The sequence below is a fragment of the Lepisma saccharinum genome, chromosome 6, assembly GCF_977018435.1.
Source record: "Lepisma saccharinum chromosome 6, izLepSacc3.1, whole genome shotgun sequence".
Lineage (NCBI taxonomy): Eukaryota > Metazoa > Arthropoda > Insecta > Zygentoma > Lepismatidae > Lepisma > Lepisma saccharinum.
In genome coordinates this window covers 81,959,751-81,976,491 of record NC_139234.1, presented here as the reverse complement: position 1 = coordinate 81,976,491, position 16,741 = coordinate 81,959,751, and the positions used below count along the sequence as shown (strand labels likewise).

Here is a 16,741-nt window from a genome sequence, read left to right as displayed (position 1 = left end):
TTTTAATGTTTCTCGCAGTGTTGTCAACTTCTGATATATAGGGTTCACAAGCTGTGAATTCTTCCAAATAAAGGCCTCCTAGAATATTCGCTTGCATTCCGGGATGTAAATCTAAGGCATTCACATTATCTTCCTCTCTACCCGGTCGATCAAGAGTTACTGTTTGTGGTGTGTAAAGTTTCATCCTGAAGGACGCTACCTTTTGTTCAAACCGTTTTCCTAGCTTGATCCCTTCGATTCTGTAATGCTTCTTATCAAGTTGCTCGATTACCATGAAGGGGCCTTTGTACTTGCCTGAAAACGCTTTTCAACGCTGCCGAAGCTGCGTGTGCATGCTTTAGTATTCTGTGCCTGCAACAGAGGTATATTTCTCGGTGTGAAGGTGTGTACGTGCGAGTAGCAGGAAGTTGAAATGGCTGCTGTAATAGAAAATCCCGCCAAATGCGATGTGAGGTCAGTAATTAGATTTCTCAACGCAAAAGGACTGAGTGCTGCTAACATTCATCGGGAATTGTGTGCCATTTTCGGACCAACAGTAATGAGTGAAGGAAAGGTAAGACAATGGTGCCGTGCTTTTCGGGAAGGGCATTCAAATGTTCATGATTACGAGCAGAGCGGCAGACCTAGTGTTCAGACGGACAACCTTGTGCAACATGCTAATGAGAAAGTGTGATCCAATCTTCGTTTCACCATTACTGATCTAGGCAAGGAGTTTCCTGAAGTGTCTGATAAAACATTGCACCAAATTGTAATCTGGGTTATTGCAAACTGTGTGCGAGATGCGTGCCAAAAATGTTGACAAACACTCACAAAGATGAAAGAATGAAATCAGCACGTGATGTTTTGGCCCGCTGGGAGAAGGATGTTGATGACTTGTTTTCTCACATAGTGACTGGAGACGAAACCTGGATATCGTACTTCACTGGTGAGTCGAAGCAGCAATCCATGCAAGGGTGTCACTCCGATACACCAAAACCGAAGAAATTCAAGCAAACACCATCACATCGCAAAATCATGGCAACCGTGTTTTGGACAAAAAATATGTAATCCTTGTGGAATTCCTGAAACCAGGATGAACCATCACAGCAGATGTGTATTGCCAAACACTGTCTAATCTGGGATGTGCCATCCAAAACCAGCGAAGAGGAATGTTACGGTCTGGATTCCTGCTTATTCATGACAACGCCCACCCACACACAGCTGACCGTACTGTTGCGACAATTCAAAAATTCTGATGGGAACGTTTTAATCACCCTCCATACAGTCCCGACCTTGCCCCAAGTGATTACTTTCTGTTCCTTCATCTCAAAATGTGGCTTGCTTCTTAACGTTTCGATGCTAGTGAAGTTCTCAAGACATCAGTTCTCGACTGGCTGAGATCCCAGGTGGCAGATTTCTATACAGAGGGTCTACGTAAACTTGTTCCACGGTACCAAAAATGCTTGGAGCATCATGGTGACTATGCAGAAAAATATCCAGGGTATGCACTTGTATAGCATCAAAATAAAAATTTTCTCGCTTGATTTTATTCTCTGTAATAATCAATCAGCCCTTTTTTTTTGACATGTCCCCTCGTTTCCAGTTTCAGACCTTACAAAAGTGTTGGAATTTTAATGGATTGATTTAAAATATTTGGTTGTGTCGACACATGTGGCCATTTTGCACCCTTCAGTGTACATGGGAAAAAATCTCCTTATCTAAAAACCCTTAACTTAAAATTAAAAAGGGGTGTAAAGAGCTCCTTGAGGAAGGTTAAAATGCAAGTTGTAAAGGGACCTGCATAGGATATACACAACACATTAATAATGCTAGGGATAGCGTAAAAACTACCTCAGAAGCGGTGTAAATGTTCTGCTCTTCTCAAAAAGCTAAAAACGTTAGCTAAAACACTAAAACACTGACAAATTGTTGGGAAGGTTAAAACCCTGTCTGATGGCACAATGGAGAGTCCAGTCCTTGCAGCAAATGGTGATGTGTAATATGGCTGTGTCCGATTCGAAGCTGCGTGAAGATGACTTCTTTTTGGCGGGATGAGGAATGCCAAGCACTTAAGGTGGGCTTGGTAGCATGAAGCCTATTCCTCCGTAACTCATCCCACTGCAGAGTATAACTGTGGTTTAACCTTTTGTGTCCCAAGGCCATTTTCACATGTAACCCCCTTGGTGCCCGAGCTGATTTTGAGCAAAATGCAGAGTTTCAATTAAATGAGTGTAGATCGGAGACTAATTGCCCTAGAGAGATGAGTGATATACCGTTGTATGCGGAATGAACCAGAGATTCAGACTATATGAAATTTATGCAAATTCGGCATATATGTGGCAGGGGAGAGGGGGCTAACTCCCTGCCCCCCCCCCCGAAAAAAAGGATATGAAAAGTTCAAAATGCACATAGAAATTATCGCTGGCATGTAAGAAACACAAAAATATTTGCATCATTGTCGTATGACCAATGTAACTTGAGTTGTACCCCCAAAAGGAATGGTCGGCATGCCACTGATTGAAGCTTCAAAATGCAGCGGTACCTTGAAATGAATATAGCTCAGAAACTAAATGCCCTAGAGATATGAAAGATATACCGTTGTACACAGAATGAATCACAGATTCAGACGATATATAATTTATGCACATTCGGCGTACATATGGAGGGGGAAAGGGAGGAAATCCCCTCAAAAATACTTTTCTTAAAAAAAAAAAATGGTTCCCCCCCCCCGAAAAAATGTCAAAATGCACAAAAGGCAAAATTTATGCAAATTTGGCGTATATATGGAGGGGGAAGGGAGAAAACCCCCAAAAATTATTTAAAAGATTGTCACCACCCAAAATATGTCCTCGCACTTGGACACAAAACGACACCTATGAACAACATTCATGGACGAATAGCTAGAACGCAGTGAGAAATGAGCACCGATTCTTGCAGCTGCTTGAAATTCTATTTTTAGACAATGCATGCTAACCCCTGTCGCAACTTGTGGACACTTGTGCTTAAAAAAAAAAAAGGTTTCCTTCAGCACGCTTCGAAATTCCATTCTCACAACGCAGATTCAACAACCAGTCTTCCCTCTCCCCCACCCCCACCCCCTGCTTGCACCCTCACGGAAAACTTTCATTTTGACATTGGATACTGATAAACAAATTTCCTTCAAATGCAGTTAACGGGCGGGAGTGAAAAGCATTGCTTTAGAACAACAAAGCCCGTCTTCCTTTGTCGGCAAAAATTTGACCTTGTGAAAAGAGTCGCAAAAGAGAAGTCCCTTTTCCCACCTTTTCACCTCCATTTTCATGAAGAAAAAAAAAGGTGCAAGAAACATTTCTGTTAAATACATGTGTTAGGATCAATATATAAAAAAGAAATCGAAATTCTAGCCAAAAATAGAAAAGTTATAACGTAAAAACTACGACCTTGACATGGCGTCTCGATCGAGATTCTTGGGACCGTGAGGCTTACTTTTGGGTATCTCGATCGAGATACTTGGGACACAAAAGTTTAAGTATGGGTATTGATTTTTAAATTTTAGCTGATAGTTCCCAATGCTCCTGATATCAGTATCCATTCATTTATTTTGCAATTTTTAATTTTTGCAGATGAGTTCACTGGCACCATCAACCACACCATAGTTGGTTTCCAAGCAGCGAGAGGGAAGATAGCTGTTGACAACAAGGACATATTCTTCATAGATGGCCTTCACACTGGAACTGTGGAGAACAATTTGGAAATAAAGCTTGATCGGGAGAACACAGATGGTTTTGTTTTGCCATGGAATAAAACATGGTAAGCTATTTGCACATTCATCTCTTCTATCCTCTAAATTGTAAGCAGAGAAATCTAACATTAGTAATATAGCACAGTTATTTTCCTGTAGTTTACGGTTATTACAAGCATAAGAAAACAGTTTTTTCTTTGTGACGTTTCAGGAGAACACACGCTCCTTTCATCAGACATTTATTTTTATTTTGACTAAAGATACAGTTATAACAATGGTTAGTAATTTTTAAACAAAAAGAATCTGTTATATAATGGATGTTGTCGATGGTACATTGTTGTAATATAGCAACTTAACTGTGAAAAAAGCAGTCTTTTTTTTTTTTTTTTTTTAAATTATGAATGCCAAATATCATCAGGTAATTCAAATTCATCATTGTTTTCACAAAGTCTCTTGATGTTTTCTGTTACATTAAATTTTAAAGATGGTGGCTTACTCCATTTGTGAAAAAGAAAACTCCACACTGGATCTATGTTACCATTTTCATTATTTAATTTATTCCAGTGTTCTTCTGCAATGAACGAGGCTTCCCAGACATTCAACTCTGTGTTTCCCGTTAATCTTTTTAAAACCCTTCTCTTTTTAATCAAATGCTTCTCTTCGATGATATGAGTTGACAAACCTGTTCTTGGGTTTAGATTTATAATGTCCAAATCATGTTCGTGCCATCTTATTGCCATTTTCCTTGCTGTTTGTCCCACATAGTCTTTTGAACATGAACAACTTATATTATATATTCCTGTGGTTTCCACATCTGGTAGCGAGTTTCTCATTTTGAATTCATTAAATGTACATTCCAAACTTCTTGGTGATTTAAAAACAATTTTGAAATTAAAACTTCTAAAAATTTTTGCAATTTTATGTGAGAATCCCTTGTGGAATGGAATGCACACAAATTTCTTTTCAACAGATTTTTCATCTTTGTCTGTATTTCTCTTTTCCTTTAGTTTTCTTGCAACTTGTTTTTTGATTTGGTTTATTCTGTTAGTGTGAAAGCCATTTTCTTTTGCTATATTAAAGAGCCTTTCTTCTTCATTTTTGATATCCTCATTATTAGAACATAGTCTTTGTGCTCTCAGGAAAAAATTTAAAAATATGTTATCCATTGTTATACGCGAATGTTCTGATTTGGCATGGATGTATTTTTCCCCCGCTAATTTTTTTCTATGGACTGATGTTTGAATTGTTGAGTCAGTTGTCTTAATTTGCAGATCAAGGAAAGAAATTACATTGTTATTCATGGGTTCGCAAGTGAATTTTATGCGACGATGTGATTCATTTAACGATTTAAATACGTCCATGATGGTGTTCTCATTTTTAGCAATAATTAGCACATCATCTACATATCTGATGTAGAGAATGATATCCGCACCTATCTCATTAACAATTGGAGATTCTATGTAATGAAGGAAAATGCTGGAGATGATTCCGGATACTGGGTTTCCCATTGATAGACCATTATTTTGCTGATAGATTTTGCCATCAAATATAAAGTAATTGTAATTTGCACATACAGTAAACCATCGAACCATTTCCCATGATTCTACTGGGTTAACCTTCATCTCAATAAGCCATCTGTGTAATGCATCTGTGGCACCTTCTATTGGGACACTAGGATATAAATTTTCAACATCAAAACTTGCAATATGATACTCACTATTCCAAAAAATTACTAACCATTGTTATAACTGTATCTTTAGTCAAAATAAAAATAAATGTCTGATGAAAGGAGCGTGTGTTCTCCTGAAACGTCACAAAGAAAAAACTGTTTTCTTATGCTTGTAATAACCGTAAACTACAGGAAAATAATTGTATCATGCAAGCAATGCGTACATACAAGAAAAACTAATATAGCACAGGAATGAAGTAAATGGCTACAGAAAAATTAGTACGATGGTTGTTCAATGAGATTTGTCTCCTGGCCTATAACTTTTTTACTGAGTGAGGGAAGTTTATGATTTTACATTTAATTAAAAGTTTGGAATGTCTGCTCTCAGACAATGTTTTCTGTTTGAGGTAGTTCCACTGATGGAGCAGTAGCTTGAAAGATGTCAGACTATGTGGACAAACGGTTCAAGCAGCATGATGTGATTGAATTTTTTGACTGAGGAAGATGTTCCACCTATCAAAATCCATAGTCGGATTTGTGCCGTATATGGGGAAGCATGCGTTGACAGCATGGTTAGGAGATGGGTGTAGACTTTACACATGGACAACCCAGCCATGGCCACTTTAAAGATAGAGCCTCTCCATCCACTCTGGAGATGGTGGCATATGCTGATGAACTCATTTGTGGTAATCACTGCGTTAAGCATAGGGAAGATCATAGTTATTCTGGACATATCACATCATCAACGACAAACTTGGGTTCAAAAAAGTGTAGTCCAGGTGGGTCTCTCATTAGACCACGTGCAAATATGTCGGCAAAATTTGGAGCATTACGTGGCAGAGGAGATGACTTTCTGCATTGTATTGTCACCGGTAATGTGACGTGGACTCATCATTATGACCCAGCGACTAAACAACAGGCTGTCAAACTCACCTCATCCAAAGAAGTTTTAAGACACAGACATCAGCGGGAAAGGTGCGTTGTTGGTGTCGTGACGGCATGCAGAAAGTAGTGCACTTTTGGCGGAAGGGTATCAAAGCTGGTGGGTACTACATCGAAAAGTGATGTTACCCTTTAAAAGAGGACATTCCAAACTTTCATTTGAATGTAAAATCATAAACTTCTCTCACTCAATAAAAAAAGTTATAGCCCAGGAGGTAAAACTTATTGAACAGCCTATGTGTCACACATTTTAATATACTTGGGTATTTTGTTTATTTAGACAACATAAAAATCCAGGCCTTAGTCATGACTCTTCATTAACTTCTAATCAGAATATTTGTTTGCATTATTCAGTGTTGATTAATGTACTTATATGTACACTTGTAATGAATATTTTGATCTTTCATAGCAATATTTTTTATTTCATGTATAAACAGTAATAATGCAGGGTGAGTCAAAAGTCAGGTTACATAGGGATTTATAGTACAGAGCATTCCCTGACATTCGCTACGAGACTCGGCGGCAAGCGGCCCGGCATCAGTGCTTGTCTTTCCCGGTGAACAGGTCCGCGACAGTCACTAGAGTCGGCTATTAAAATTACAGTTTTCATATTGTGTACTAACCTTGACTACAGAAGGTGTTGAAAATGATGTCCCTCTGCTGCAACACATTCCTGGCATCTCCGAAGGAAATTGGCATTTACACGTGCAAGTTCGTTTTCTGTAAGTCTCCCGATTTCTCGTACAATACTCTCTTTTAACTCACGGATGGTGTGCGGATTGTCTTTGTATACTCTATTTTTTAGATTTCCCCATAAATAAAAATCGCAGGCTGCTAAATCGGGGGACCTACAGGGTTTTTGCAACACCCGTTTCTTGTGAGACGCGGTGGATAGATTTCCGAGGAGACTGTTGTAACCTTTATCCTATCTCATCAAGTTTTTCCTCAGTAAGTACACATGAGTTTTTCTTTCAACTTTTATTTAGAACTTACCCTGTTACTCTAAACTTTTTTACGAGGTTTAATATAGTGGTCCTATGTGGAACGGGAACACCAGGAAATTTTGTTGCAAAACGTCGTCGCACTTCTCCACAATTCCTCTTTCCGAAGTAACACTCGACAACGTAAATTCTTTGTTGCAATGTAAACTTTTGTGGTGCCATATTAAGCCACAATCTTCAACACACGGACACGACACAACACAACTTCTGAGGGAGGATTATAGTGGCGTCAGTCTGCAACGTCAACAGAACGAGAAAGAGAGCGAAGGCAGGGAGAGTGAAAGAAACAGACAAAAGGACAAATCCATTGGTCTGGAGACCATGGTGGCCACTCAACGGTACCATGGCGACTGATGCATGCACCAGGAAACTGGAAATTCAACCATTCACAGACACTTAACAAGACAAGGAAAACTTCCTATGTAACCTGACTTTTGACTCACCCTGTAGACAGTGAATGTTGTGCTGTTGAAAGAAAGCAACATGTGAATATTTTTCAGGGGCATCGCAATTGAATCCTTGAAAGTGTGCTTCCCTCATGACCACAACTTTGCAACTGCCATCCAAGGGGAGCTCGTAGCAACAATCAAATGGTTGAAACTAGTCCACAAGAATGTGAAGAAATCTTTCACCATTGACAGTCCTCTGCCAAGAGATTTACTCATTAAGGTATGAATAGCTTTTTCATGTGGTTAAAATAGACTGTTAATTTTATTTGCTTTAGGTAAATTCAGGATAACCTTGTTAATTTTATTCTGAAGGGGCTTATCCCAACACATATAAAACAAAAGATAGGCTAGCTTTATATGTACACTAACATGTAGTTTAATTGTATTTTACAAAATATTATTTGCACTTATTGTGTGAGTGCTTTCATTATGGAATTTACTACTTTTGAAAAGACATGTTCATTTTGTGTCCTTTTGGGGATGGTGGACTGATATAAAAGTGCAATAAGTCTTTAAGCATTCCTGCTCACGAATGATTAACAGATTCTTTTGGACTATTTACCAGGTGAGTTCTGGAAAGATTTCTGAACTTTCAAGAGCTAATATCACTTTCGTCTTGTGACGTCCAGGTAGGTTGCAGCACAGGTATTACCCAGGGAATTTGGAAAGGAAGCTTGTAATTGGGCATAAGATGTTGTAGTGCTCGTAAACCTAACTGGACAATCTCAAATTATTGGACTTACTTAAAGGACAACAAAATTAAAAATAAAGTCAAGTCACGAAAAGGATGTCGACGTGTGGGTAAGCGTAAACTCGACTTTCAAACAAAAAACGGTTACTCGTAGATATATTGAATTACGTTATTTTAGATGATCTCTGTACTCTTCTTATTTGTCTAATATGATTGCAAACAAATAGGACGCATCATGAATTCCAAGAAACATGCGTAATTTTAATGATGCACTACCACAGAGGGCGTAAGCAAGAACGCCGTGACAATAATTGGTTCACTTTGTCAAATAGAATGTTAAATAACAGATATTTTCTGAAGTGACGCAAACACCGCATTCGTTATTTCCCTAATAAGAGAACGAATGGTGTGTGTGTTCCTTCTGTTAAATAAGCACAAGAATTCGTTGAAAATATGAACACTAAATTGGTGCATGCAACTAATACTACCTGAACTATTAGCTAGGAACCGTCTTAACTTAATTGTTCTTCAATTACGGACAAGTATTTAACAAAAATACGTCACTTTTATTCGTGAGTTAAATAACAGTTACAATTGCTCATTCACAATTCAATCGTGTTTCAATAGTAAATTGATAAATAACAGTCTTTCAATTCTAGCATGCAAACTAACAATACTTCATACATCATTGTATAATTCATTAAAAGCATGCCTGTTTAATTGCATACACATACATATAGCTTTGGTATCTTTACACAACAAATGAACAATGGACAATTTATGTACAAGTCCATAATTTCAATTTCAAAAACGTTACTGCCTCTTATACTAAAAATGCATTGTACTATAATGGAATTTGATCTCATGTATAATTCTCATTTAAATTACTGTACATCGTAAAAACATAGCTTGGCTCGTATAAGATGTTTAATTAAAGAACCTTATTTATTTCTTGAAACAGACCTTATTGCATGTGTTACGTCTTTCTTTAATGGTACTGTATTTTCGGAAGGTTACGAGGGATAAAGTGGGCACGTTGCAAAGTTATGGTTGCCTTTTTGTTTCTGGTTGTAGAACATTTCTTATTTTTACAAATTTGCTAAACAACTGTTCCGTTAACAAAGGTGGTACGAACAAGGTTTCGCTTCTCAACGTTACTTTCAACGGATGATAACTCGTTTCTGCCTTATTAAATTGATTGCGTTGCGACGAATCGTTCTTTGTAAGTGCTGCACTAAAAATTGTGTTGTATAAAGATTAATTGAATGCAATGTAACTCACGCTGCCGGTATCTCAAGAAAACATAATTACGTCCAAGGAGACACTGTTCGATACTGTCACTAAAGTTTGCATTAATGTACTTTCACAAATAGAAAAAAAGGTTCTAACTGTGGCCGTGTAATTTTAAAGATCACTGTTCTGAGATTAACCTGGATTTTGATTGCACTGGTCACCAAAAACATAGAAGTCCTAATATACCTGTCTATCCGGCGTATTTTGGTATAAACTCACGGCAAGCAAAACTGCCATTTTGCGATTGTAATCCACTTATTGTTCCTGCAATACATGTGCTTTTGTAAAGAGCAAAATGGCCTCCTTCTTCCTTGTTTTACATTTTGACCAAAAGCTGCAGCAAATATGCAGCAGCTGTTCTCTATCTCGTCGTCCAGCGAAGAAGCAACGAGTTCGGGGTTTGAGATTGGGCAGACAAACGACACACAAATTTTAGTTACTGAAAGCGCTAATTTTAGTTACTGAAAGCGCTGTCTGAGGTGGTAACTGTCAAAATAGAAGACAGTGAGAGCAGAGCCATCTAGTGACAAACAAATTTAGTAGATGTTGTCGAGAAGCATCAGTAGAGCTATGTAGCGGATTTTTAGTAATACGTAGGAGGACGAGAAAATATGCTGCTGTCTTCAGGATAGAACCATTCTAGAATTCACCTGGTCACTAACACAAGAAAATATGTTCATTACATGAAACTGTTGCTGATATCAATAATGAACTGATATAAAATAATTTACTGGTACCACATTTTGACATTTTCATTACAAAAGTAGAAAATATGAGTAGTTGTTTCCCATTCATTAAAATTAATAACAAAATTGCATAATTTTCCACAGTCGATGGCATTTTATATAATTATTGGATCAGTAAAATTGACTGCAATTTTACAGATGTGCTTACATCAGCCAATACCAAAAGAGTACTGATTAATTTGCCCCATCTTCGATTCTCTTCCTTTAAGACTCAACATTTGCCAGTAGGTAAAAATAATCCTCTACAGAAGATCACAGAAGTGATTGGAATGGTCAATCTAGTGCTGGCAAGCTACAGGATCCAACAATCAAGATCAATTGGAAGACCATTTCACCCTCCACCTGTAAACTTGAGGCACTCTTCCTCAATTTGTGTTCTGTACATACATTTCTGGCGTGTAAAGCTTTCTTTCATATATCTCTCTTTCTTGTCGCTTCAATAATTTCATTGCATACTCTTAAAAATGTTCTCTCAGAATTTGTTTTGTGGTTTCCTTCTTCCATATTCTTTGTGTGTTTTCATTTTCTCTCTTACGTTCCTTTCAGTTTCTGTTGTGCATTCATATTTTGGTAAATGAGAGGATGTAGGAAATAAATACAGAGAAACTTAATACAGTTGAGACTGCTTTATACATAACTCAGTTCTGCACAATTCTGTTTTGTACGTACATTACTGTAGGTCCCTGCAAAATATAATTTAAAAACGTGTTAATTATACCTTATTTGTACGTAATGCATTTATTCTGTGTTATACGTACTACTCTTCATAACATATAGTTGATTTATACGTAACCAAGCTACGGCAGTTTTCAGTTGCTACTGGTCGACCATGGAGAACAAAGCGAGGAAAAGTTGACCGGGAAGTAAAATTTATATGAAAAGTGGATGCTAATCCATAGGAAACTAAATCTAAAATAGCTGCTGATTTAGGCATCACTTATACCTTTGCACAGTCATTAGTAAAAGAAATGCTATATTAGACAATGTTTTAAAATTGGGTTGTAAAATTATAAAACTATTGTGTCTACTGTATTATATCAGTACTAAAGTGTTCACTAATAAAGTGGCAAATGTAATGTAAACACGCTTCCAAAAGTTAAGCACGCGATGGTAAAATCAACAAAAATGGAAAAGTAAAGTTTTGATTAACACAAAATTGCACATGAAGGTAGCAAATATGTTTATGCATTAATAAAAAGCAAGAATTGTGTACATTAATGATGAAAAAATATTTACTTTTCGTAAGTTATATGACGACGTCACATTTGGGTCATTAACACAACGAGGTTTAAAGGCAAACAGACAAAACAAAACGGTGTGACCAAAACAAAACTTACATTAATATGGTATGTGACCACGCCGGACCTTTACACAAACTTTACAACGATTTCCCATGCTTTCAATGAGGTGATCAACCATCGCAGATGCGAGCAATGGCCATTCCTCCATTAGGGCATTTTTCAACTCTCTGAGACTGGCTGAAAGAGGTAAACATGCAGAGACAGGAAGCCCGAGGGCATCCCAAAGGTTTTCAATGGGATTAAGGTCGGAGGAGTATGCCAGCCATTCCATATGAGAAATGCCCTCACTTTCCAGGTACTCGTCAACGATGTTGGCTCGATGGGGACGGGCATTATCGTCCATAAGGAGGAAATCAGGACCAACTGCTACAGCGTAGAGTCTCACAATGGGGTCTAGGACTTCATCCCGATACCGTTCAGGTGCCACAGAACCGCTTTTAAAGATGTGTAGCTCGGTGCGATATCCCATTGAAATTCCAGTCCACACCATGATGCTGCCACCTCTGAATGTGTGATGTTCGATGATGTTCTTGGCCAGATTGTGTGTGTCTCGTTCTCTCTAGACCCTTACACGCTTATCATCCGATTCCAGGTCAAATCAGGGCTCGTCCGTGAAAAGGACGTTGCACCAATCTGAGACAGTCCAATTGACATGTTGACGACACCACTTTAATCTTGCTTCTCTGGCTTGGACAGTTAGTACTCTGGTGTACAATCCCTTCATGTGGAGCCTTCGGCACACAGTAGTGGCAGTTATTGTCTTACCAAGTGCCGCAGCAACCATGGATGTAACAATTGTGGAGGTCGCTCATCGATTCCGCTTGACTACAGTAGCAATATACCGATCATCAGAGGGGGTGGTAACCCTTGGACAACCAGGCACAAGTCTCCGGACAACTGTTTGACTTGTTTGGAATTGTTTCCATAATCTAGAAATTACCGAATGATCAACGCCAAAGAAAATAGCGACATCTTTGATTGACTGTCCTGCTTCAATGCGTCCGACAGCACGCCAGCGCTCAGTATCTGTTATTCATTTTCTTTCAGACATAGAAACACGAATATTATCAAAAATAATCCTACAAAAGTTATAAACACTTCGTATCAGCTTTTAAATGCACCTCAAACCCTTCATAATGCTGGTATCTTCAACGAAAGTGTGATGATTCTTGCATGAAATCCTCGCTTTTATGCTATTTCAAGATCACAGACTAAGCACCAAGGTACAGATGATTCACTCTCTACTTACAAAAAGGAAGCTACACATAAAAACTGACATCTACATCCGCAGCGATTGTCAGCCACTCAAACTCAAATACGCTTTTGAAAATTTGTACTGCATGCTTAACTTTTGGAGGGAAGTGTATTTAAGAATGAAACTTTTAGATTTGTTAATTTACCACTTTGACAGAAATGACCTGTATTATACTGTATCTTCTTCCTCAATAACAATTACAGTATTTTAATAATAGGACATGGTATCTACATCTGATTTGCAAGTAATTCTCAGTTATATGTATTATTTCCTATTCACTTTGACATACGTATAGCTCAGGTTCAACTGTACTCACTTTTGCACAGCTATTTTTTCTTGTTCTATGAATTGAACAGAATCACGCCAAGTAATGGTTTAGCAAGTCCCAACAAGAATAGAGGGAGTGGTCACCGAAATTAATAGAACATCAAAAAAAACAGCTTCACAGAAAAGTGTATTTATTCTGTTGTGTATTTCTTGTTGCATTCTTTGGAAGGCACTAAGCTTGAGAAAAAATACTACGAGGCACATGTCAAAAAAAAGTGCCGATATTTTTTAAAGAACAAGAAAATGATAGGAGAAGAAATTTATTGTGATTGATAAACAAGTACATACCTTGGTTATTTTTCAAGGAAGTCATCATTAACCTCCAGACATTTCTGATAACGTGGCACAAGCTTCCGTATACCATCTGCATAAAAATCTGCCGCCTGAGAGTGCAGCCAGTCCAGAACTGATGTCTTGAGCACGTCACTGTCATTGAAATGCTTCGATGCAAGCCACTTTTTCAGGTGAAGAAAAAGAAAGAAATCGCTGGGGGCTGTAAGGGGGATGATTGAATAGTTCCCATCGAAATCTTTCAATTGTCTTAACAGTATGAGCAGCTGTGTGTGGGCGGGCATTGTCATGGATCAGAAAAATTCCAGAGCGTAGCATTCCTCTCCGCCGATTTTGGATGGCACGTCGCAGATTATTCAGTGTTTTACAATACACCTCTGCTGTAATTGTTCATCCTGGTTCCAAGAATTCCACAAAAATCACACTCTTTTGGTCCCAAAACACGGTTGCCATGATTTAGTGAACTGTTGGTGTTTGTTTGAATTTCTTCGCTTTAGGATAACCAGAGTGCCGCCATTGCATTGACTGCTGCTTTGACTCCCCAGTGGCATACAATATCCACGTGTCATCCCCCGTCACTATGTGCGAAAAGAGGTCATCCCCATCCTCCCCCCAGCAGGCCAAAAAATCACGTGCAGCTGTCCTTCTTTGCTCTTTGTGAGCATCTGTCAGCATTTTTGGTACCCACTTCGCACACAGTTTCTGATACCCCAGGTTGTCAGTCACAATTCGATGCACTGTTTTCGCAGACACTTCTGTAAAATCTTTGGCGAGTTCAGATATTGTGAACCGGAGATTGGAATGCACTTTCTCGTTAACACGTTCCAGATCGTCCATCTGAACACTAGGCCTTCCGCTCTGCTCGTCATCATGGACATTTGAACACCCTTCCTGAAACTCTCTGCATCATTGCCTGACCTTCCCTTCACTCATCACTGTCAGTCCATAAATGGCACACAATTCCGAATGGATGTCAGCTGCATTCTGTCCTTTGGCGTTCAGAAATCGTATGACAGATCTCACTTCTCATTTGGCGGGGTTTTGTATTACGGCAGCCATTTCACCTTACTGCTACTCGCACATACGCAACCCCACTCTGACAGTTCTATCTCTGTTGCAAGCACAGAATACTAGGGCATGCTCCTGCACATGCTCAACTTCATCAGTGTTGCCAACTCCGCATAAAAAATTATCGGCCCTTTTTTTTTACATGCGCCTCGTACTATGAGCCAACACCATTATCGATACTGTTAGAAATTCCCACCGATACAAGCCAATACTTGAAAATTATAACATTTCTAAGTTGTTCATAATATTTATAAATTTTAATATGTAATATTTAGATTCAAACTATACCATAGAAAGCTACCATAGTTTTGCATTAAAAATGTTCATATTAAATGACGCAAACATTTAATCACAAAATCTATTGTCCGCCAATGGTTTTTTGCAGATTTTTTGCAAACCCCATGAGATTTCCGGACTCTGGGAAAGTATTGACAAGTATTAGCGATGATATTCCAACCAATATCTTCCAATACCAAGCAGCTTGGCACTACAAGAACTTCATGTTCACCTGGTAGGCTGAATTCATTCCTTGTTGTTCCAGGTAAAGGATTTCTTGTTCGAGATGAGTGACGATCCATTTGAAGTGAAGCTGAGGGACAACTTTGAACTACTGGAGGATGAGTACAAGGAGAGCCTCAAGCGACAGAAGATGCTGGATGTGAAGGTGGAGGAACTCCTCAAGACCCACCTGCTCCTCCCAGCAGGAAAGGTGGAGGAGCTCTACAACAGCCTCAACAAGAAGAATGCAGAAATTTACATTCAGAGGTCGAAGCAGATGTATAAAGCTGCCCCTATGAGAACAAGGCTTTTCGCTTGGCAGATGGAAGATGTTGAGATCTTAGCCCTCGCTGATATCTCTATTCATGGGGCTGAAAATGTATTAAATGTGATGCAAGAAATTGATAAAGAGAGGTAGGTATTATTCTATATTGATTTGTAAAGTGAAAATAAGTGTATTTTACAGGTCACCAAACCAACATCTTTGGTTGGCTGGAATAAACTTCCCAAACTATGCTTTATGCCTGGTAAAAATGTTTCAAGTGAAACAACATTTACCTTTGCCATGCACTGTTTAACATTTTGATTACCAAGCCCATTTTGCCAGGTAAGCTCCCCATGACTGGGCCAATTTTAAGCGAAATGCAGAGTTTCATTTAGATGACTAGATCCTAGGTTAATTACCCTAGACAGACGAATGATATATCGTTATACACGGAATGAACCATAGATTCGGACTACATACATTCAGAACCGGGAAATTCCAAAATCTCAGAAAAAATGCCCCCTCCGCCCCTGGACAGCAAAGTACAGGACATTATCAAAATACACATGGAAATAATCGCTGCCATGTCTGGAACAAGAAATTGCAATATTATGATATGAACAATACAACACGACTTGTACCCCAAGACGATATGTCTATATGCCACTGAGCCATTCAGCAAAATGCTCAGTTGCCTTGAAACGACTGTAGGTCCAAAGCTAAGAATCAAGTACCGTTATACGTGGAATAAACCATAGAATCGGACTATATAAAATTTATGCATATTGAGTGTATATATGGATGGATTGCGGGAGGGGAGGAACCGGAAAATTCCAAAATTTCTGAAGAAAAATGCCCCTTCCTGCCTCTCCACCCCTGGACAACAAAGTACAGGACATTGTCAAAATACACATTTTGTATTCCCCTTTTGCCGAACTTGAAAGCACTTTGCAACTTCCTGCTACTGACCAGCAAACTTTTCCTATGTCGAGGTTCAGCTGCATTATTATAGTGGAACAAAAATGCCGGCCTTTGTTGGTCGCAATGCTTTTTTTTTTTTCAGAGGAAGTCGCCACAAAGAAAGCTGCCATTTTCCCGCCTTTTTATGGAAGAACAAGACGGGAAAGAATCTTTACGGTGCAATATATGTGTTAACAATAATATAGAAGAAGAAAATCGCAATTCCAGTGAATAATAGCAACATTATGACGTAAAAACTATGAACATGACAAGATATCTTTTAAA

At 38.6% G+C, this 16,741-nt stretch overlaps 1 protein-coding gene across 2 annotated transcripts in view; it reads left to right on the top strand.

Moving 5' to 3' along the window:
- The window catches only part of hob (bridge-like lipid transfer protein family member hobbit), a 222,576-nt gene that overhangs the window by 87,116 nt on the left and 118,719 nt on the right, over positions 1–16,741 (top strand). For both annotated transcript variants that reach the window (XM_083124220.1, XM_083124219.1), the window contains exons 15-17: positions 3,582–3,768; positions 7,813–7,981; positions 15,275–15,645. In XM_083124220.1, the coding sequence (XP_082980346.1) occupies positions 3,582–3,768; positions 7,813–7,981; positions 15,275–15,645 (727 nt within the window). The remainder of the gene's footprint in view (positions 1–3,581; positions 3,769–7,812; positions 7,982–15,274; positions 15,646–16,741) is intronic.